Source organism: Myxocyprinus asiaticus, chromosome 45 (assembly GCF_019703515.2).
Source record: "Myxocyprinus asiaticus isolate MX2 ecotype Aquarium Trade chromosome 45, UBuf_Myxa_2, whole genome shotgun sequence".
Taxonomy (NCBI): domain Eukaryota; kingdom Metazoa; phylum Chordata; class Actinopteri; order Cypriniformes; family Catostomidae; genus Myxocyprinus; species Myxocyprinus asiaticus.
This window is the reverse complement of record NC_059388.1, coordinates 25,348,788-25,372,594: the sequence shown is the minus strand read 5'-3', so window position 1 is coordinate 25,372,594 and position 23,807 is coordinate 25,348,788. Positions and strand designations below refer to the sequence as shown.

The 23,807-nt window shown below is 37.0% G+C and overlaps 3 protein-coding genes across 11 annotated transcripts in view; 1 reads left to right on the top strand and 2 right to left on the bottom strand.

The window, feature by feature from the left end:
- Positions 1–1,966: 1,966 nt before the first annotated feature.
- On the top strand, positions 1,967–9,932 carry LOC127435256 (optineurin-like). The gene is made up of 14 exons (XM_051688560.1): positions 1,967–2,121; positions 2,963–3,125; positions 3,486–3,679; positions 3,769–3,915; positions 4,031–4,095; positions 5,033–5,143; positions 5,223–5,298; positions 5,455–5,570; positions 5,751–5,900; positions 6,042–6,126; positions 6,486–6,641; positions 7,099–7,241; positions 8,244–8,326; positions 8,569–9,932. Exons 2-14 carry the CDS (start codon positions 2,984–2,986, stop codon positions 8,673–8,675), a joined length of 1,575 nt encoding a protein of 524 aa, XP_051544520.1. The 5' UTR covers positions 1,967–2,121; positions 2,963–2,983; the 3' UTR covers positions 8,676–9,932.
- Positions 9,933–10,514: 582 nt separating this feature from the next.
- LOC127435269 (perforin-1-like) lies at positions 10,515–11,458 on the bottom strand. The gene is made up of 2 exons (XM_051688578.1): positions 11,311–11,458; positions 10,515–10,978 (listed from the first exon to the last, which is right to left on the bottom strand). The coding sequence occupies exon 2, from the start codon at positions 10,974–10,976 to the stop codon at positions 10,572–10,574; it is 405 nt and encodes a 134-aa protein (XP_051544538.1). The 5' UTR covers positions 10,977–10,978; positions 11,311–11,458; the 3' UTR covers positions 10,515–10,571.
- Positions 11,459–13,239: 1,781 nt separating this feature from the next.
- wnk1b (WNK lysine deficient protein kinase 1b) overlaps positions 13,240–23,807 on the bottom strand; it is a 106,302-nt gene continuing 95,734 nt past the window's right edge. For all 9 annotated transcript variants that reach the window (XM_051688548.1, XM_051688541.1, XM_051688546.1 and 6 more), the window contains 2 exons: positions 17,956–18,161; positions 13,240–17,546 (listed from right to left, as the gene is read on the bottom strand). In XM_051688548.1, the coding sequence (XP_051544508.1) occupies positions 17,202–17,546; positions 17,956–18,161 (551 nt within the window). In that variant the 3' untranslated portion in view covers positions 13,240–17,201. The remainder of the gene's footprint in view (positions 17,547–17,955; positions 18,162–23,807) is intronic.

The following is a 23,807-nucleotide window of genomic DNA, read 5'->3' as shown; positions in this document are numbered from 1 at the left end:
CCCAGCAGCTATCCAACTGCCCCACTGCTACAGTGCATTCCAGGACAAGAGTTTGGACAAATGTTCTGCAGTTTTAATAATACAGACAGAAAATACAGCATTCACTTTCTCCAAAACTGCTTTGAAGAAGAAGAAAAAAATACATACCAGTATATAGGCTACAGTAGAACAGGTGACACTTTATAATCACATTTCTTGATAAATCATTGACAATCATCATATAATGTCTAACAGATCAATGACATATCAGTAATTCATGCACATCCAAATGTGAATGAAAGTTTCATGACATGCTATTTGAGTGCACATTAACCAGTCTGCATGATTATTTTAAACCATTATAATGTTTACAATGCAATATCTTCATTGATCAAACAAACAGTCAAACTATTAGATCAAATACTGCTCTTGGGTTGAAACCAAACATTTTAGAGACATAAACATTTTATTTTACTCACAAAATAAACTTGTAAATGTATGTAGGCTACATTGAACTTTTATACATTGGGTGACACTTTATAAGTAGTCCTACTTACATTGATAAGTCATTAACAAACATTATAGAGTCCTAATGTTTAACATATTAATAACATCAGCAATTCATGCACATAATATGAATATGAAAATACAAAGTTAATCAGTTTAATGGCATTTCTATTGATTTTTGAGTGTACATTTACTAATAATCTGCATGATGTTTATCAGTTTTATTAATAAAATTATTGTGTGTGCAATGTGTCTTTAATATTATAAGATTATTACCAGATATGCCAGATTATAATTTATTTTAGAATCATCTTTAGAATTAAAATTGTGGTTTGAAATCTTGTTTAATTGTTCTTGGATGAAAATTATTTTTTTATAAACAAAAAAATGCCCTTTTACTCTGAAAATTAAACTGTGAAGATATGTAGGCAACAATGTTTTTGTTGTTGTTGTTGTTGTTTGTGTTTTTATTTATTTTATTTTATTTTTATTTTTTAGTTTAACAACTGCTCTCAAAATGCTGATGTGTTCTCAAATTTAAAATTAAGTTGAACTTAAATCTTTAGCGTGTAATAAAAATCAACAAATATCCTTACACTGCCTGCTTTGGTGCCATTCAGTCCTGTCTCAGTGGCTCTCTCTAGTGTAGTAAACAAGTCATTACATCATAACATTGAAGCAACATTATTTATAATTAAATTATTATTATTATTATTATTATTATTATTGCTTTGTCTTTACCGAGATAACGTCTCTGCACACTCTGGGCATTATATTCTGTCTTTGTGGCTCCATCTAGTGCAACAACAAAGTCATTACATAATACTAAATATCATAATAAAGAAAAGCCGAAAAAGCTCCTTTGTTTGCCCAAGTTCAGAGAGCGTCACGCGGAATGACCTCAGCAGAATATGGTAGAATGTCACCGCACGGGAAACGCAAAGGAAGGCGGCGGAGGGATAGAGATCTCCGCGCTTTTACCATAGAAGAGATCGTAACGGTCTACAAGCGTGTTACGACAGTAAGTCACCGTTTGCGGATACAATACAAATAAATGGGGGATAGCCGTAAACTGACACCTACTTGTCGCAAAATTACCCGTGTCTTCTCTTAAAAACAGCGATTTTATCGTAATAAACGCCACACATAATTAATTCCAAAAGGATTGTTTATGTAAAAAATGTTGAAGATTAGCAGTTAGGCGGTCAATTCCTTAAGTAATGATCTTGTTTCCTCACAAAAGCAGTTTATTCAGCAAACTGAATCCTCCATAGACATCCATTAAAAAACGGCCTTTGGTCTCCTTGCGAGTGTACAGTCCATAGAATGTTCTGCATTGTGTTGCTAACCTTGTAGATTTAATATGTAGAAGGGCTCTGGGAGGGAAATCCCGAGCCGCAGTGTGACGCCGCCATCAGCTGGTTCACGTGAGTAAATGGAGGCGGATGTAAAGCATCAGAGTCCTATTACAGTGGATAGACATTTACCTTACCTTTATCTTTTAAAGAGAGGCCCATCCTACTGTATTACAGATCTTAGGAGACCTATAACAACTGACGTGTGGATCAGGAAACAAACGAAGCATTTTCCAAAACAAGTCCATCTACGCAGGCAGATAGAAGAAGTAAAACCTAGGTGAGTATTGTCATGCTTTTTAATAAATACAGCTAGTTATTTAAGGCGTTTTAATTTTTAAGTGTCTATGTTTGTCTTTTAACGTGTTGCGTACATGTGAAACACACTGGAGGGCGTGAGACGAACGTGTGTTACTTTTTGTGAAGTAAATTTATCTTTCGTTTTCTCGTGTTATCACTATTAAGACATGTCTTTGGTGGGAGTTTAGCCGTCTGTTAAGTGTCCAATCCTATGAGAGAAACGAAAGTAAACATTGTTTATCTCACTTGACAGTTTAAAAATTGTATATCGAGTATAGAATACTAATATTGAATGCAGAGTATGGAGTGCTGAAGTACAGAGTACTTGTATTGCATATGTGAGCATAGAGTAGCTACTCTGATAACATAAGACAATAGAGGACACATATTGCAAATTCAGTGTAGATTATTCTTATTGCATGAAAGACTCAATATATGACTCAGATATATATAGAATACTCTTAGAGGACTATTGTAGCACAAGAGATTCTATAGAGTTCTCAAAAGAGACTATAGAATAGTGTCTAGGCTACAAGCATGCGCTTGCTGATTATGTTATTCGATTAGAACATGCAGCGCAGTTGCATATTTTCCATAGACCCAGAACCAGGACTTGATATTTGTGCTCTCAGAGATAACTAGCTTCAAAATGTATGTCCACTATAGTGGTCAAAAATGAATTGCTTGGGTTATTTTACCTCTTAGGCCAAGGTTTCACTTTGCATTCTTCAAGTGCAACACTGCAAACGTTTCTGGCCTGTGACATTCAGTGTTTGTGTAAACATGACTCATGAAAGATCTATGCTATTTTGGCATTTCAGAGCTCCTCAGACACCGGGAATATGGCATCGGGTTCATCGATGATGAACGGGGACATCAGTCATCAACTCGAAGCCCACGGATCCAGTGCTGGGAATGTGGGAAATTTAGAGGAGGCCCTCCAGCAAATGAACACCCTGATTAAGGAGAACAGAGAATTGAAGGGTGAGATTTAATGGGAATTAAAATTCTGTCATGCATGTTGTTCCGAACCCAAATTACTTTTTAGTTTTTCCGTGGAACTCAAAACAAGATGTTAGGCAGAGTGACAGCCTCAGTCACCATTCACTTTCATTGTGGGGGAAAAAGATGCAATGAAAGTGAATGGCGACTGAGACTAACATACTGCCTAACATCTACTTTTGTGTTCCACAGAGAAAGGAAAGTCCTATAGGTTTGATACAACACGAGGGTGAGTAAATGATGGCAGAATTTTCATTTTTAAGGGAAATATAACCAAGCAATCTCTCTCTGAATCTATTTTACTTTCAATCCTTCTTCACACACTCCTGTATAACCCAACAGAGGCCTTGAAACAGACCAACTTGTCCATGAAGGAGAGATTTGAAGGCTTGTCTGCATGGAAGGAGAAACAAAAGGAGGGGAGAGATTTCCTGGAGAAACGATTAGAGGAGGCCAAAGCCAGACTGAGCACCATGGACGGCGAGAATGACACACTGAAGAAGCGAGTTCAGGAGCTGGAGAAGAGTGTAGCAGAGGTATGACAACCTATAGACTCCCATGAGCGAGTAAATGATGACAGACTTCTCATTTTTGCGTAAACCATCCCTTTAAATATCTGCCATAGTGTTTACACTCTGAGCTGGAGGCGTTGAGGGGTCAGATTGCCAGACTTCAGGCTGAGAAGAATGATCTGGTAGCTTTGAACTCTGAACTCCAGCTGAAAATGGGTCAAGGGTCACCCGAGGACTCCTTTATCGAGATCAGAATTGCTGTAAGCATGCACACACACAGCTCTTAAAATGAAGGCTCAGTGTATTTATTTACATATTCTATTCTTTTGTTACAAGCATACAGATGTTTTTATCCCTCTCTGCTGTCTTCCACAGGACAATGAGTTCAATATGACCAGAGATTTGCCTGGAACACAACAGGACCTATCCACATCCTTCATGTAAACACTGCACTTAGCTATTAAATGTAACTAATAATGCGGCTAATAGAATAGAATAGAATAGAATAGAACAGAATGGAAGATTTTATTGCCACAGCAAGACCAGTTAAAATTGTTGTGATAAAAATTAAATACAAATTATAAAAATAAATAATAGCATTAATTTATTGTAGTAATCTGGTGGAGATTGTTGTAGAAAAATGTAATAACATTAATAAAATAATAATTACAGTTATAACAATAATAAAATATAATACCATTAATTTACTGTAGTAAGCTGGTGGAAACTGTTGTAATAATTTTTCTAATTAAAAACTATAATAATAATATAATAACATAAGTTGATCATAGTAAGCTGGAGGAAATTATTGTAATAATGTAATAATAACAATAGTAAAAAATAATAACATTAATTTACTGTAGTAAGCTGATGGAAATTGTTGTAATAAACTTTTATAAAATTAATAATAATAATAATAACCATAATAAAATATAATAACATTAATTTAGTGTAGTAAGCTGGTGAAAATTGTTGTAATAATAATAACAAATATATTATTTTTATTATTATTATTAATAATAAAAATATACAAATGTATTACAGATTTAAGACTGCAATCAGTAATCTTTTGTTTATGTTTTGTCTTTTTTCATTAACATCTGAATGAAAATAGTTGACAACAAAATGTTAATATTGAAAATTATAATTGTGGAAAACAATGAAAAACGCATTTCTATAAAAAAAAAAAAAAACATGTTTGAAAAATTTGCAGACGCTTAGAGCAAACTCAAATGGATGACAGTGATGCAAGCATTTCCATTTTGCAAAATTATGAATGCACCTTAGAGAGTTTTGAGGACAATGCATCAACATATTTGTATTCTAGATATAATTGTGGGTCTATGCATGACTGTGTGTGTGTTTGTGCTCATACAGGCCAAAAGCTGAGTCAGAGGAACAGACCGTGAGGCAGCTGCTACAGTCCCTCAGGAAAGAGACTGATGAGAAGGAGAAACTTCAACTCAAGCTGCAGGAGGCACAGATGATGTAGGCCACAATTCCACACACCTTCTCAGATATAGACCTCAAGAAGCTTCTAAACTCTTTTATGTGTGTGTGTTTACAGGATTGCAGAGTTGAAGCACAAAGTGGAACACACCGAGAGCAGCGCACAGACGTCTCTCCCTTCTACAACTGACAATGTAATCAAACGTTTATTAGATCAAAACATCCATGTGGCAGTGGTCTTTGAGGCCAGTCTTATCTAAAATGAAAGCATCATTGCTGGAAATGTGGCAACAACTTTTAGTTTACATTCACTTTGAGGAAGTCACAAATTGCATGTTTGTTTTTGTCAGTTGAGCGCTGAGGTGAAGACTCTGAAAGATCAGCTGATGAAGCTCTGCAATGAATTGAAACAGGCTCAGATCAAACTGGACGAGGCCGAGGGCATGAAGAAAAACCTGCAGGACAGGTCAGCAACACAGGACAGCACTGTACATCTTTTATGATTAAACAAACTTCAGCATATAAGGTCACCTAAAGTTGGATGCAACAAGACAATGACCCTAAGTACAGAAGTATATTAGGAGCACAATGTCTCAAAAAGATTGTATTTATCTGTTAAGTCAACATGAAATTACTCTCTCTGCAGGTGTAAAGATCTGGAACAGGATCTGAACACTCTAAAGACTCAGCTGGGAGATAAACAGAAGGTCCAGGCTGAGAATGAGAGCCTGAAGGTTCAGATGGAGAGTCTACAAGCTGCTATTAAACTGGAACAGAAGAAAACTCAGGACGAGAAGTCAGGGCAACTTGTTGCATACATCTGATGTCTATTGAAATGGACATTGGGGGCATTACTTCGTATTCCCAAAATATTTAAGTCAGTTTTCAGATGTTATCTAGATAATGTTTTCATAACAATCATATCTTTCTTTGCTAGGAATAACCTGAACCAGCTTAAAGATGCATACACCAAACTGTTTGAGGACTACAATGAACTCCAAGAGGAAAAGAAGAAAAGAGAGGTATATGTTCCAGTATATTCCAACCGATTTACAACATAGCAGTGCTATTTTCATGTCACTGCATTCTCTGCATAATAGAATCATTTCAACTTATTCTGTTAATTGGCCATGTAATGAACAGGAATATAAGGCCCTTATATTTATTTTTGCATTAAGGCCCTATTGTCTTGACTAAATTGCCATACATGCAGTTGTTAACTAAAAGTATTCTATAATAACAGTATTTAGAGGACTAATTATTACTGTAGCATCTCAATGTGTATTCATATCAAACTCATGCAGTTTGATCAACTTTATACCTTCTGAAGTAGCTTAGATGTTGATTTTACATGCATCCATCTTTGTTCAAATGTGATCAGGGGAGAGTATCACAGGAAGAGTACGATGACCTCCAAATGAGGTTCGCTGCAGCTGAGAAGGCGCTGGCAGAAAAACAGCAGAAGATTGATGAGATGAAGATGGAGATCTTCCAGAAGGAGAAGGAACTAGAGACCATCAGTGTTTTCAAAGCTCAAGTACTGGGAGTTTGATCATTAACAACTGTATTGGATATTATCATGCCATTATTTGTCCTTATTACACAGCTCTCTGAAATGCTTTATTCTGATCGGTTGTTTGTGGCAATTTGCGGTCAAATATGTTTGTGAAATGACCGCTAAACTGTATCCCAGTCAACTGATTTCATAGCTGTGCTAATTTCATGTTTTATTCTCTCATAATAATTTCAACTCAGCATTTTTAAATCAGTATTTCATGTGCATTTATTTGTTAAGTAGCCATGTAATAAGCTGAAATAATTTACAATAATTCAGTGGCTATTCACTTCGCAGGGTCCTGATCACTTTGGGTTTGTTTTGCAATAATGACAGACTGAGTATACATTGACCCTTACTTATTATATTAGTTCGATTTTAAAAGTTTATTATATATTTGAAAGTTATATTATGTGTTTGTATGTCTGTTTGCATGCAGGCGGAAATATACTCTTCAGATTTCTATGCAGAGCGAGCAGCTCGTGAGAAGATTCATGAGGAGAAAGAGCGTTTGGCCACTCAGCTGGAATATGTGAAGAAACAAAACAGCCAACTGCAGGAGGAGATGGATTCACTTGGCAGGTACTGCTTTCATGTAAAGGGAAAGTTTACCCAAAAATGAAATTTCTCTCATCATTTACTCCATCATCCTAGATGTGTATGATGTGTCTGCTGAACACAAGTGAATGGGTAAAAAAGTTTGAAGCTCCCAAAAGCACATAAAGGCAGCATAAAAGTAATCCATAAGACTCCAGTTGTTAAATCCATGTCTTCAGAAGTGTTATGATAGGTGTGGGTGTGAAACAGATCAATATTTATATCATTTTTTACTATAAATTCTCCTTCCTGCCCAGTAGGTGGCAATATACACGAAGAATGCGATTCACCAAAAACAAAAGAAGACTGGGGTACCTCAGTGGTAAAAGACGCTGGCTACCACCCCTGGAGTTCGCTAGTTCGAATCCCTCGTGGTCGCTACAATGTGGTTCGTTCTCGGCGGGGCGCGTGGTGAGTTGAGTGTGGTTGCCGCGGTGGATGGCGTGAAGCCTCCACACACGCTATGTCTTCGTGGCAACGCGCTCAACAAACCACGTGATAAGACGCGGAGGCAACTGGGATTCGTCCTCCGCCACCCAGATTGAGGCGAATCACTATGCGACCACGAGGACTCGGAGCGCATTGGGAATTGGGCATTCCAATTTAGGAGAAAAAAAAAGACTGAATAATGTGAAAGTGGAGATTTATAGTAAAAAAGGACTTAAACATTGATCTGTTTCTCACCCACACTTATCATATTGCTTGTGAAGATATGTATTTAAACACTGGCGTCTTATAGATTACTTTAATGCTTCATTTATGTGCTTTTGGAGCTTCAAAATTTTGGTACCCATTCACTTGCATTATGAGGAGCTGAAATATTCCTCAAGAAAGAAAGTCATACACATCAGGGATGGCATGAGGGTGAGTAAATGAGAGGATTTTCATTTTTGGGCAAACTATCCCTTTAATCACACACTTTCTCACTCACTCATGACCTACCATGTATGTCCATACTAAGAAGGGACCATTGTTTTCCTGTCTCAGGCAGTCCTTGAGTGAGATGCAAAGGAGACATGTGTCCCGTGGGGCCAATCCACAAGGGACCTCACCACCCCAGGCCGGCAGAGGTAGTACCTGCCCTAGCAACTTATTTTTCCCATGAAGTCCACTTATTATGTTAGTGAAGGTTTCTTACACCAAAAACAGTTGGAATTTTATTTTACATGACCCTTGTCTTAGAATAAAACAGGCTGTTTTTGCCACCTTTAAAACATCTATGTAACCTCCTCTCTGTAAAAAGAACTGTTATGACTGGCTGGATAGTGAGAGTACTATTTCAGTTTGTTTTCGCTCTCTGTCCATTTCTCAGGTGATTGGCAACAGCAGAATATTCCTGAACATGCTTGTCCGAAGTGTGGAGAAGTCCTGCCTGATCTGGACACCCTACAGATCCACATTATGGATTGCATTATTTGAAGCACCCAATGTGAATCAGTTGTTTGATAGCTTTATTTTGAAAGATATGGTCCCCCTACAAACATGATGCTTAAATTTCAGTCATTTAAAAAGAGGTTCTGAAACCCTGCATCCTAACAATATAGTACATTATGATGATTATCATCATTATCATTATCATTATCACATTATTCAGGAAAATACTGATACATGCCATTGGTTGAGGGTGAGAATAAGGGTGTAACATGTAGCTTTGGTCTGGCTGGTTGGACTTTCTTTAAATAGACCATTAATAACAGCAACATTCATTTAAGTGGCTTTAAGACAAATATATTATATGTCATGTCTCCTAACAAAAAGTGTATTATAAAAAATAATTATGTACAGTATATTATGTTGCTGGTGTGCAGACATTGTGGCATATATATATATATATATTACACAAGGAATCTATTATGTATGAGTGACTTTATTGGTTGCAAAATTATTTCTGTTTATATCAAGATTAACTTTAATATTTCTGAGAATCATTTATTTTCAAATCTCTGTTGTGGTTTGTTTATTCAGAGAAATATCTTAATCTAAGTGCCCTTTATGAAGGACATTATAAACAGAAATTATATATATATATATATATATATATATATATATATATATATATATATATATATATATATGTTAATGTTAGATTTAATCAAATTAAAGCACTTTATCGTATTTAATTAGCATGTTTAATAATAAAGAATATGGGGCAAGTTACTTTCAAATATACTTTGTTTCATCAACAGTTGTGTTCTTAAAATGGTTTAAGATAAAACTACATGCCTAAAATAAATAAATACCCTTTTGAATTTAACTTTATATTCACTTTGGCTTTGCAAACCTTAAGAAACGAATCTAATTATTTGACTAATAGATTGTCTTGGAACATGCCCACCTAAGGGAGTTGGTGCCCTCTTGTGGTGCTTTGTAGAAATAGCACTCCTACAGAAATCTGGTTCCATTCCTTTGCAGCCACATAAAAGCACTGCTCTAAATGGGAAGAGGAATATGGAGAACTAGCAATAAGGTTCCATTCTTGAAGAACTAGCAATGAATTATGTAATTTTATTACAGCATATATTAATATTTGTAAATTGTTTATTGTTAGTTCATAATGCATTAACTAATGTTAACAAATACAACTTTTAATTTGAAAAAAATAAATAAAATAAAAAATATGTATTAGTAAATGTTGAAATTAACATTAACCAAGATTAATAAATGCTGTTAAAGTATTGTTCACTGCCAGTTCATGTTAACTAATGTTAACGAATGTTGTTACCAGACAATTGAATAGCAGGTTTATTTCTTTGAAAGCCTGATACATATGGAGTTAAATATGTGTCACAATTCGCACGGTCTGATATATGGCATTTTCTGTGCCACAATTCTGCACGCACAAGGGGACATTTGATAGACACCGTATGTATTCACAATATGTAATGAAGTGAATACTTGAAATCCTTTTAAGCTTAGAAATAAATAAAAAACCACAATTTTATATGATGCGTGAACATTCTACAGCCTACTTATAAGTAGAATGCATGAGGAAATCTAGAGACTTAAAGCTTAAAACATTCTGAGTACAAAACAGTACAGAAATACAGAAAGCTGGGTACGAAGGCCATTCTGCCATAACAGTGGTGTTCTAATGCTTGCTGTTTTCCATCAAGTCATGCATGTATAAAGAGACGTAGACAAAAGCAACACAGACTGAAAGCATGTTGCTAAAATCAAGTGTGGCAGATTTAGGCTATTATAACAGTAGATTTCGATGAACGTACACATATCAATGCAAAACATACTGAACGCATAGTGTGCTATGCATATTTAACATCTTTATTACTTTTGTATAGAGCTTCTTGTGGTACTGATTTATTTCAACTCATAGGAGAAATACAGAGTTCCTCCTTTGTCCAGGTTACAATTACAATCTTTATAACCGCTTTCGATCGTTTTGATACATGTGCCCAATTTATCATCTTTAATCATATCCTTGTCCCACACCTCCAGCTTCAGGTTGTCTTTGACTTTGGCATTTGGAAAGTTGAATTCTGCAGTCCATGAGGGATTAGAATTTCCCTTTTCAAAGTCGGTCATCCCCCCAGAAGTGGCGCCGCACCAAATTTTGACGTATGCGTCGGGTTTGTTTCCAAAAGCATCACCAGGGAGATCCCTGGCTCGTAATGCCGACACCCGAAGATTAGCATCGGCAAACTCCAGACGAGCCAACATCAGCATGGCCAGACACACTAGACGAATATGGCAAAAGACTGCCATGGCTGCCAGAGAGAATATACGAATGGATATCTACAATTACAATTTCGCCTCTTACAATGCTAATTCTTGATATCAGCAACGGAATTATTACTAATAAAAATGCATATTTTTTTATTTATACTATTAATGTGGTTTGTACTAGTAAAAACATTAATTCTTGATATAAAAATGAACTTGTATCCTGCGCGCGATTAAATGTAGAAAGGGCTTGCGATATATATATATATATCATTTAGATGCACACAAATCATCTAACATCGTGGACACAGTGTCCATTTGTTAAAAGTGCAAGAAGAGGTTATATGTTGTGATTTAGTGTTATAAGTTACCTTACCTCAGTTGTAGAATCTCCCACTGAGTGCTGAATGTCATCTGATCCCAATGCCCTATATAAAGCCAAATTAATCACAAAAATGTTCCACATGGTAATCAACAGTTGGTTTAATCCCATGCATATGTGAACACTAGCACTGATATGCATGGGATTAAACCAGCTGTTGGTTACTATGTGGAACATTTTTGTGCTTAATTTGGCTTTATATAGGGCATTAGGGTCAGATGACATTCAGCACTCAGTGGGAGAGTCACAACTTTGTTAATACAAGTTTTATGTAACATGTATTTAAATTTGTCAAGTTAACTGATTCTGAACTTGTGCATGAAAATTATTTTAATAATTCACTGTCCTGTGCCAGCTACATAAGGAGTTTTTCATAAACACAAAACACATGCATGGTTTATGCTATTAGATCCTTCACTTTTACATTTGTTAAATTTAAAAGTCTTTGGAGTTTATTGGTCCTTGGCATTGGCATCTTACCAAATTCTGCTTTCTTTGATCTTTTCCCCCTCCGAGTTTGTTTTGGATGATATGTTTTTTTGTTGAACATTTTGTCAGATTCAGAAGTGACATCTAAACAGCAAATAATTCACTAAGTTTTTTCCCACCTCCAATCTAATATATTTTTACTAAAACTTTTGCTGCTGTGACTGAAAAATACAGTGGATTGGAGGGAATGTCTTTTCTTTTTTTCCCCAGTTCATATACTACAACAGTTCTCTATGAGGTGTTTGCCTTAATATTGTGTTTTAACTAATATGTGTTACAGAATGATCAAAGTTGACCAAAATCCAGAATCCTTGGTCCCGAGTTGGAATTTGAATAGAATTTGCCACACCCTACAGAATAATTTACTAAATTGCAATTCAAAGAAATTCAGCACAGTAATTTAATTAGTCCAACACAATGTTTGCACTTTAACCCTTAAACGCATACCTCGGGTCTGACCCAGGACCTCCTTCCACCCCCTGTACCTCATCCATTTTTCTGGAGTTGTGCCCACATCTCTAATATTCCTCAATCTCTCTCTTATAAATAGTGTAACACACACACATACACACCATTTTTTGTTTTTAAATAATGGTTTAAGTACCAAATGTGTATAGTCTTTAGAGACCCCAGGTATGCAAGAGTGTCAGCGTTTTTCTATATAAGTTTACTATCACAGGATATCAGTTTCTTTGTTTAATACAAGAGGAATGAGTACTATATTCATACAAATAAATACCATATCACTGAATTTGATTTATGTTGATTTTCTGTGTGACAAGGAATGAACAACAATGGTGATTTATCAGTATCCCATATGAGTGTACACATACATAATATACATGTAATTTCTTACTGCATCAAGTGAGTGACTTGATTTACATTTGACATTGCTATTTGATGAAGAAACAACATAAAAGTAAACTATAGCAAGTACAACACATGAACAGTATGATATGACTATTGTCATTTGGGTGTACAAATTAAATTATGTAAGTTGTGCATCTATTTAGACTCAGTAAGTGCCTGAGAAAATACTTGTGTATCTTATGTGTAGCTCAGTATGTGTTTGATAGCCAGCTGCATCTCAGGAAATTTCAGTTTGAAAGTAATGAATCCTGTTCTAGATTTGTTGCACTTTCACTTTGATATATTAACATAACATAAAAATATATTTGATTCTATTATTTTCTAATTGTCTTGAAAATATTTTGAAAATTTGACACTATCTGGGCATTTTGTAGATCCATTTGGGATGGATAGATGGATGAATGGAATATGTAAGAGTATTTGGCAAAATTGTCATGCATTTAAGGGTTAATTGTGCAAGTAATGTTAAATAAATATTTGTGCAGAGTGATAAAAAAAAGGCTAATATGATAAACATCTTAGAATGAGAGTTGAATCAGTGTGAATGAAAAAGCAGAGACAACCTTGATTTATTTAAATGACTTTTATTAAGTTTACAAATAAGGTAACAAATGCTGTTTTATTGGAGCGCAAAGCGTAGTTTTATATGAAGCTTGAACATTCTATACTTAGTGCAAAACATATAGTTAAACTTTGCCGATGATTCCCTACATGTTTTTGTTTGGTTTTCATTTTATGTAACTTTTTTTTTTTTTTTTTTTTTAACATTTTGTAAAATGTTAAATATCATACAGATAAAACACTGAATGAAGTAGTAGTACAAAACAAAATAACCTAATGACAGGTCAGTAGCATTAAGTAAACATTGTTCTGTTGTATTTCTTTCCACATGGGAGCGACTAGAAAGTAAAACAAAGAAGGGTTTCATTCAATTATTAGACACTTTTGAGTGAATTTCTGTGCATTTTCTGTAGCTTGTGGTGGTGTAACATGTAACCAGAATATAATATATATATATAAAAAAGTTTTTAATTTGATTGTTTTTGCTCCCCCAAGACAAAAATGTTAATAATCTGAATGTGTATGCCAGTACTGAATGGCTTGCACATAAGCACAACAGAAAAAGTTTTGCATCCCAAAATATGCTGTGAGTTTAGGGACATATCTGTCGTTTTCGTAAACTGCAAATATGTTGTCACATTAATGAATCTTGTTTAACTTTGTATGTCCTGTACTGCAGTCACAATAGCGCCTTCTACAGTAAAGGAGAGCAAATTTAACACTTTGTTGTATTTAGAACGGGGGACATGGCACTCACAAGGTAATATTAAACAGATTTCATTGGTTCGAACACTGAGTAGGTGGGACCTCTTTGTTAAAGACAAAGTTTAAAAAAACCAAACAAGTAACGGTAAATTGATTGGGTAAAACCCGAGCAGTCTACAGGTAAAGCGCTGTGTACAAAGCAAAAGAGATCAAGTTAAAACAATTGTTATTTAAATATAGAGAGGTACAACATAGCCTCTTGCGGCTAGTGAAAACAGTTGCGAATCTATACTGTTGACCTAAAGTGAAGTTTTCCGGTACCAGACATTTGACATAGACAGTACACCAAGCAGTATGTAACAAGTTGTAATTGAGCTATTTTCAGTAGTTAAGGTGATGCGTCTCCACTACACTCACTGCATTATGCTTGTGTATTCGGCAAATAAAATGCTCTAAGGATCTGTACAGTTGTTACTAGTGAATTAGGACCATTCTCTATTAATTTGCATTCAAATATGACAGAGAATCTAAAACAAAGTCTGGTGTCGCAGGTCTGTGTACAGTTACTACTACTAGGATTAAACTAAAGCATTTACAAGAGTGATCTGACCAGCTCTTGACTAAATGTTGAGAAACTGCTACAACAGAGAAAGATCTCCCATACGAAGCTACTGATTTGCCTTAAAACCGACAGGCCATTGCTAGTACTGTAACATGAGAACTTGTCCAGGCAGTGTGAGTTCAAAGCAAAGGGATGGAGGAAAAAATACAAGCATTTGACTTGACCAGCGCTTTAAATGCAGTGGACTTCTTGTTTTGGTGAGGGTTGCTAACTTTTTCCAGTTTTCTGGAACTATTACTGTGCTTTCTTTAACTTCCTGTCACAGACTAAACTGAGTTTACTAGTCAAACATGCTTTGATACCTAACGTGCCTCTTTAAACTCTCTGGAGAGGGTTTGACTCTGGACACTGTCAACCAGTTAAGCATGCATGTGTTTAGTTATTGCAAAAACACCAAGCTATTGGATATTTGGAAATACTTACAACATACGGTCTTATGTGCACTAACTTTTCTTGTCCCGCATCTCTATCTGGGCTGGTCCCTCACCTTTATAAGAACTGGTTGGGGCATTTAAAGGGATAGTTCACCCATCATTTTCATTTTGGGTAAACTATCCCTTTAAGAATCCAACCAGACAACAAGGACAGTGTGATTTTGTCAAAAGCAGTGTTCAAATGATTCATCTATGCTTTGGAAGGGTGCACTGATATTAGGCACACTTATGCTTGCTTGCATACCAAGTAACAAAGTATCTAAAACCCAACCCTCTAGCACTTTCACAGACACCAAGCCTTTAAAAAGAAACCCCTTCCATTTTCCAAGTCAAACTCAAGTTCTTATGATTTCATGGCTGGATGTGCACCTAACATATGACAGTCCAAGCTTCAAAACTCTTCATGACTTGTTCTCATAACTGCCCAAAGATTAGGACTGTGCCATCAAATGGTTTCAGTCATAGCCAAATCAAAATGGCACCCATAACAATACTTCTTTCCCATAAAATACCAAAAGTCACCCTCCTTGAAGTCCAAAGACAAGCACTGCAACTAAGTGCAACGCTTGAGAATCTCTTCTGCCTAATATATCAAACCCCAAAGCAAAACAAAAAAACAAAATGAATGCAAGGCACTAGAATCTTCAGAAAGCTCACTGGGTGTGGGGACAGAGGGAAGTTTCTTCAAATACATTAAATGAAACCATTTTACATTCACATTTATCGATATAAAGTAAATAAAGTAAAAAGGGGAAAAAAATAAAAGGTTAAAGTGTCTCAAATAAGTTGCGAATAATGAAATAGCTAGCCTTACATATCATGAACGCTAATCTCCACAACCCTCCGATTTTCATGTTTTTATTTCTACCTTTCATTTAAACTAATGTTGTCCAACAACATTCATAATAATCACAGTGTTTCAACATCAAAAACTGATGAGTAAATAAAGGTCCATACAGAACACAACTCTTATTTGAATATCTCAATCAAACTATCTCAAGAGGCCCCTAATGCTGCCATGATTCAAAAACGCTATTACATTAGTCATAGATAACAGATTTAAAGCTTCACGGGCCTCCAAGGCAGTAGTACGTGTGAGCGCGTGTGCAGGGGACCGATCCAATCCAATCTAATAACAAATAAAGCCAACCTGAAAGGTGACCACTATGGTGAAATCCCCCTCCAATGGAATAGCTCTGATTTTAGAAACTATATTACACGATTACAAGACACCTCCTTGACCCAATGAGAGAAACGAGAGAGGGTGGCATGCATGCGAGTTTGCAGCAAAAACATGCTGGGAGCTCTAGTAGAGCTTTGTAGTACAAAACTTGGGGGCAGCTGAAAGGCCTCTGAATATGAAAAACAAAAAACTCTCCCTAGCATTCTGCTACACAAGGCCAGCTTGAAGGGCATAGGGACTAAATGAACCAACAATACAAACAAACGAAGGAACAAATGGAATCATAACCCTCATCTGTAATCTGTACACAGATTTTTTTTTTTTTTTTTTGAATGAAGGCCACTTTTGGGGATTTAAAATGGGCTTTTTTCTAATTTTGTAATTATTGCATTATTCCATGGCATTGCAGCAGAGGGTTTAGGGCAAGACGGGAACAAGGACACACCGTCATTCGCCCGGCTCCAATTCAGCCTCCGTTTTCTCGACCTGCTCCAGTTTGAGGCCAGTCAGCGAATGCAAATTTATCAGGAGGATGTAACAGAGGCAGCTGGGGAGGTTGGAGGTGGTGTACATTCTGTCTTAGCTCAGCAAACCTCAATATACATGTGAATTGTGAAGGATGCCGTCATTACACACCTTAAGAGATTTTAAACAATACAAATTGTCCAACCTTCTTTGGCCACTTAACATTGCACTCTTGTGTGCATTGCATTATTTGCGTTTTCTCATCGTGCATTCACCCCATGGCGTATTCGACAGGTTTGATGTATGTGCATTCTGGCATCTCCTTCCTTTATGTATTTGATCTTTGCTCTATCCTATTCAATCCCTCCATGATCCAAAAGAATACTTGTGACCGAATCTTTTGTGCCGACTCTTTAGGACAAGACTGTAATACAATCACACTTGCCCAAGCCTACGCCAAAGCCACTTCCCCTAAGTCTAGAGCCCATGCCTCTCTCTGTGACTGTCCCCACCCCCAACTCAGAGTTATTTTGCCTTGGTGTGGCAAAGCCCTGCCCTACGTGGTCTTCAGGTTGGGTCCGCCGGGGTGGCTGACTGACTTTTGCAAAGTGCTCATGTGAAAGGTCTGTATGGGGGCGGGCACCTGTGGAAACTGGCCTAGGGGTTGGGAGGTGGCCAGCAGGCCAGCCTGGGTGTGAGTGGCCGAGCCAGCCCACTGGGTGCTGTAAGCTGCGGAGGAGTAGCCATATTGCGGCGTGGGGCACAAGGAGCCCTTCCGGGCCCCCATAGAGGTAGCGGGAGTGTTGGCCACAGGTGGGTGACCGCTCAGAGTAGAAGCGATGCTCGGGCACAGCTGGCCTGGAGCAGAGTATTTACGGCCCATGTTGGCAGGAGGGACCATCTGAAGAGAGAAGAGAGTGAAAAAGTGACGCTAAACATGCTAATTAAATATTATAGTTTATAATAAATCTGACTTGACTTTAGCATAGTTGTGCAAGCAGGTGTTGGTTAATTCTTCACCAGGAATTTCACGATTTAAAAATTACGCTGAAATAACACAGGCTGATGGCTTCAACGGGAGCATATACCATCAATTTATAACCTCGGAGCTCATGGTAGGTCTGCCTTAAAAGGTTTACAAGTTATCATTAAAAATCAACTCGCCTATGGATAAAATGAATGGGATATTTACTTCCGGAACGAGACTGTTGCACTTTATAATGCTTGATATGCATGTGTTTTAGCAACTTTTTTATGAAGTAGTGTACGTTCTGAAGTTCTCCATGGGGTGAAATTTAGGGGTGTCTTACGTCATAGCTGTGGCCATGAGCAGGAGCCTGTTGTTGGTGCTTGGAGCCTTTCTTGCCCTGGGACAGGTTCATGGCGTCCCTGGCCCAGTTGTCCACCAACTTGTGCAGTTCGTCTGTGAACATGCCCTTGCAGCTCTGGGACTGAGAGATGGATGGCTGGATTTGATTTGGACCATTTCCTGCCACTGTGTTGGTACTGCTCGTCCCTGAGCAGAGAGGAAGACAGGAAGGATAGACATTCAGAGAAATTCATTCAAACAAACATCCCACCAAACCATGACAAAGCTGATACAATCTGATAACCACAGACTATATCAATGTGTACATGTATATTTTCATATACATAACATGTATAAGAAGTAAAAGTCATGGCAGTGAGGCCCTATCGAGCACCTGGGCGTCCCCTCTGAGGCTAAAGTGACACTTTTATCACTCTGACTCCAGCCTGCAAAACAGGGTACTGAGAAAGTGTTAAAACACCATATCTAACTTTACGTCTGAGCACAAACACGGTGCTCTTCATCTTTAAACTGCCTGGGTTTTATGATTATGCTTGCCATGGTTGTTATCATGACATAATTGCAACACAACAAGGAGCAATAAGGTGATGAAATGGAATGGATTCACCAACAAGCTTCAGTATTAGCTTAAAATGAACTGCAATGTCTCAAATTCAAGGAGGTGAAACATACACCTACTATTTACTGATGAAACTGCAGATAGTGTTAATTTATTAGTACCACTTGCTAAACTTGCACAAAAACGTTTGTTTCATCTTGTTAGCATATTAAAATATGGGGAGCTTTGTGTAAATAAGCCTCTTCCAACAAACAAAGCATTGGAGTAAGGATCATGTGGGTAGGTAAAATAAATACTCTACAGAAATAGCGATGCTTACAATTAGTGTTTACAAAGCCAGATCAGATACCCGCAAAACGAGTGGAAATACCTCAGCTCCTTCATAAGACACATCACTGTCATGACTAGGAGATGACCATCTTTAAACAGACTTTAAAGGAAAAACATGCACTGGTTTAAGGTATTTCGTCTGTTTTACTATTCATGTCTGTTAATGAATACAGAGCTGATGCATTTCAGGAAAACAAGTTAAATAAAGCTAAAAAGAATAATAATAAAACATCTCTGTTGGTGAAAAACAGCACAGAAATTCTCCACAATCGAGGCAGCTGTCCGGCAACACAAATATGACCCATTAGGATAGCAAACACGGCCCTTCCAGAATGCAGCAAAAGAAAGACGACACAGTGTGCCAAGACTGAAGCACCGAAAGGAATTCTGGGTGATGTAGTCCAGAACAAGCCATGCTTAGAAAGATATGTACCCCTTTTCCACCTACATGTTCCTGGTGCCAGAGCTGGTGCACACTAACATCAAACCAGGGGCTGGGATAATGTTATTCGAAACAACTCAGTCTGGCTAGAATGTAATGTAATGACTAGTCAGTCCATCCGGTTCTGAGAGAAGTCCATAGATCCCTCGGGCGAGCACCAACTCTGGTACCAGGATTTTTTCGATGGAATAGGGGTAAGGGAAGGTGAAAGCTGCACACACAGCTTGACTTCAGCATTTATTGGATGACTTCCATTCACGTTTTATTATTTTTTTTTTTAATACTGTTGGTATTCTACTTGTGAAAACCTACCTTTCTGTGTGCAAGTGTTTAATATGAGAATCTGAGCTGTATTCCCTCAATATGTTGGCTTGTGTGCATTGTACAGTGATAAAGCCTTGTACAAAGTGAGGGGGAAAATCAGCCATGCCTTATAATACCCTTTTAATGGGTGAGAAACCATGTCTCAACAGGATGAGGTGGATGCACAGAGAAGGATGAGTCTTAAGGGGATAGGAAAGAGTGCAGAGAAGTCTGGAGCATCACATTTGCTTGTGTTTAATGGGATGAGTGCTCAGACAGGTCCATTAAGAGTGCATTAGTGTTCTGACCAGTAGTATGGTGTCGTCTTATGGCGAGGCATTTAGCGAGAGTGGCGGTGATTATCTAAGAGCTTTAAGGAGAGCGGAAACACACACATGCATGTTCAGTAAACCCTAAGATTTTCAACTCCCATGCTGTGTAAAAGCATAGCTTGTTTTCATGAGGAGATGATTTGCTTACTAGGGCTGGGTATCACCAAGGATCTCAGGATAAAATACATATTGCGACACGTCAATTCAGTAGGGATGGGTAAAAATATATATTTTCCGATGCAACACGATCATCATTTGAACGATCTCGATACTGATTCTTAAATCCCAAGATTGATCTTTTACTCAATGCGCAACCCTCTACAATGAGAGGAAACGCTCGCATTTGCAACCAAATTTCGCCCTATGCGACTAAAATGTATATGTTCAGCAACTGGCTAGTAAATGTACACATTTCACTCACCAGTGATTGTGTAGTATGGTGGCAGAGTATTCAGCAGCGAGATCCTTTCTTTGCGTGTTGGGAGTAAAAGTTGTTCCGTGTAATGTGTGTCCAAAGACGACATTCATGTGACCCATTTGTTATTGAATAATGTTTCTTTTATACCCTTTCTGTTCTATACATTCAGTTGTTGATCAAAAACAAAACAAATATTTTCTTCTAATCACGAATAGCACATATGAGACAAAGCTGTTCGAGTCTCTCTCGTTAACATGTGCTCATTAACAGATGCTCTTTACAGAAATTCTGGTTTTCTTCTTTTAGCAAGTGTTCAAAAAATCAAATGTAATTACATGTAACTAGTCAAACTTATGCAATTAAACAATAAACATGTAACAAAAAATAATATATGTAATATAATATCATATTTATTGACTGAATGCATGAATTTGATCAGTTTCAATATCTCTTGTGCGGTTCACTTTAATTCTGTCCAGTATGGTGCCTCTGACTATGCTGAAAAATAAGTTTCCACTTATTTTGACAAACTTTTATTTTATTTTTTTTCCTTCTTTTTTAATTTTAATTTTTATCACCATTTCTCCCAGTTTGGAATGCCTAATTCCCACTACTTAGTAGGTCCTCATAATGGCGCGGTTACTCACCTCAATATGAGTGGCGGAGGACAAGTCTCAGTTGCCTCCGCTTCTGAGACAGTCAATCCACGCATCATATCACGTGGCTCGTTGTGCATGACACTGTGGAGACTCCGCATGTGGAGGCCCATGCTACTCTCCGCGATCCACGCACAACTTACCACACGCCCCACTGAGAGCGATAACCACTAATCGCGACCGCGTGGAGGTTACCCCATGTGACTCTACCCTCCCAAGCAACCGGGCCAATTTGGTTGCTTAGGAGACCTGGCTGGAGTCACTCAGCACACACTGGATTCGAACTCGCGACTCCAGGGGTGGTAGGACAAACTGCTTCTTAATTAATTGAACTGTAGGAAATGATATGAATGCACTCATAAAAAAAAAAGTATTGATGCAGTATTGTGAGAAATATAATCATGATATATAGATTTATGATTGTATAAGCATAACCCTTTTAAATTTCAACTTGAGGAGTCTGTTTGTTTTTAGTTTGGCAAGATTCACACGTGAATACACACTACATATCACAGATAAAATATGAATGGATCATCACAGAAAAGAAATGCTCAAGTCAGCCTGGGAGCTTAGCGGGAAAAATCGGCTTCAAGAGGCCACAGGACAGAGCGAGACAACAAGGGAGTTTGAGAGTAATGACAAGAGGAAGAAGAGAGGAGGATGTAAAAAAGAGAGAGATAATTACTACAGAGTTGGTTGCAGGGGCACACTTTTTTCACCATCTTCCCTGAAGCATGGAGAGAACGGTGGAATTGAAGAGAATCAGTGTTGAAGTAAACCCGCATCCAACATAATGCATTATGGGAGTGCATTAGAACATGCTAGTCTAAAATCTGATCAAAGTCCTGATGGCTGCTGCAGGGATAATGTATTTCCAAAAGCAGCGAAGTGGTTGTGACTACAACTGGACAAAGCCAGTGTGGGGTATTCCTACACTGTGAGAACAGGTTACAAAATAGTTTTTTTTTTTTAGGTTTTCTGGGGGATGACATGATTGCAGGAAGACTGTGTTGAGGTGAGATTTGTGGAGAGGGTTTGTGTCGAAGGTAGGGGGCTGCAACTAACGATTATTTTGAAAATCGATTAATCTAGCGATTATTAGAATGATTATTCGACTATTTGGCGATTATTACAACGATTAATCATTAGCTCATCCGATTATTCAGCTTGTGCCCCAACTCAAAAAGGTGTATAAAACGTGCTTATTAACAATAAACAGGACAAAGTCATCTTTTAAAAATACCTCTAAATGACATTCACTGAATTAAAGGGAAACAAATACTTTTTATTAAAGTTTAATTCAGTAAAGAAATTCACTGCAAAAAATCCTATTGTTATCAAGTGTTTTTTGTCTTGTTTTCCATTTAAAATTGTCTAAAAATCCTTAAAACAAGATACATTTACTTGAGAAGCAACATATGAAATATTTAGACTTGCTTTAAGATAATGTATCTTAAATATAAGTGTATTTTGTATATAAGTGTATTTTTTCACTAGGTTATACTTCTGCGAGTCCAGTAAAGACAAAATATACTTATATTCAAGATCTATTCTTTAAAAGCAAGTCTAAATATCTTATATGCTGCTTCTCAGGTGAATAGATCTTTTTTTATATATATATTTGTATTTTTAATATTATATTCAACATTCTCAGATAACAATTTTTTCTTCTGCAGTATAGCTGTTAAGAAAATGTATGTTGTTTAAAAGGAGTTTTAAATATTTATATTGGAAAACAAGCCAAAACAAAAACAAATCAAAAACATTTTGTTGCAGTGTATAATAGGGTGAAGACTTCCCTCTCTCGCCTTTGTTCACTTCAATCCATCTTTAACTAAAAAAAAACAAACAAACTCTCTCTTATTAAAAAAAACTGCGTATTGCCAATTTTCTTCACGATAAGAAATGCATAGTGACATATATTATGATTCAATAAATTGTGAGCCATCATGTTATAATCTAGCTACATTAAGCGTGCGTGCTCAAGAGATGAGCGTCCCCGCGACAGTGTGTGTCTCAGCTGAGTGCAGTTTCAATCTCTCCCCCTTAGATCGGGACGTTCGCACAGCTCATATAAGAGGCTCTGCCCACACAGAGAAATGCCAGTTTCGGAGTTTGTAGTTATTTACATGATCTGCTTCCGTATTATTTGAACTTTAATAAAGCTATAACGCATTAAATATAACTGCATTTAAGATGTAACGCCAGGGTGTTTCCTTTAAAGATGCTCGACACACAAGTTTTGCTCCAGCTCCACTTATTCCACAAAGAGAGTGCTTCTGTATTTACTTATTTTGTATTTTTGCATTATAATTCCCCTCATACTTTGCGATCTACATCACCTGAAGCTGTTTGGAAGTTTAGTGTGCATTTGGACTGTGAGCTGTGTAATTCTTCCTCTCCTCATTCAGGCGTGAGCTGCAGTGCTGCTCTCGCGCATCATCATTTAGATTTTGATGTGATATTGTGTTACATTAAAAGAGATCAAACGACTATCCGATAACGAAAATTTGTCTACAATTTTTTTGTTGTCGATAACGTCAACTAATCGGTTTCAGCCCTAGTTGAAGTTTATGTTGCTGAATTTTTTGTAATTTGTTTTATTTTTATCGTCATGTCAAAAAATTAAAATGAAATAAATAATAGGGAAAAACTCTGTAGATACATCATAAGATAGACCTGTGCTCTGATAGTAATTTGCGATTCGCCTTCTGCTGAAGGGCTGTTCAGACCGAATGTGCCTTGGCATAAAAAATAAATAAATAAAAAATAGACGAAGCACAATGAATGGA

Bases quoted from the DNA above. Each gene is read 5' to 3' on its own strand.
- LOC127435269 (XM_051688578.1), bottom strand. From the start codon at position 10,976: ATGGCAGTCTTTTGCCATATTCGTCTAGTGTGTCTGGCCATGCTGATG.
- LOC127435256 (XM_051688560.1), top strand. From the start codon at position 2,984: ATGGCATCGGGTTCATCGATGATGAACGGGGACATCAGTCATCAACTC. The intron at 5,901-6,041 runs GTCAGGGCAACT...TTTCTTTGCTAG, and splicing joins AAGAAAACTCAGGACGAGAA to GAATAACCTGAACCAGCTTA. The intron at 7,242-8,243 runs GTACTGCTTTCA...TTCCTGTCTCAG, and splicing joins GAGATGGATTCACTTGGCAG to GCAGTCCTTGAGTGAGATGC.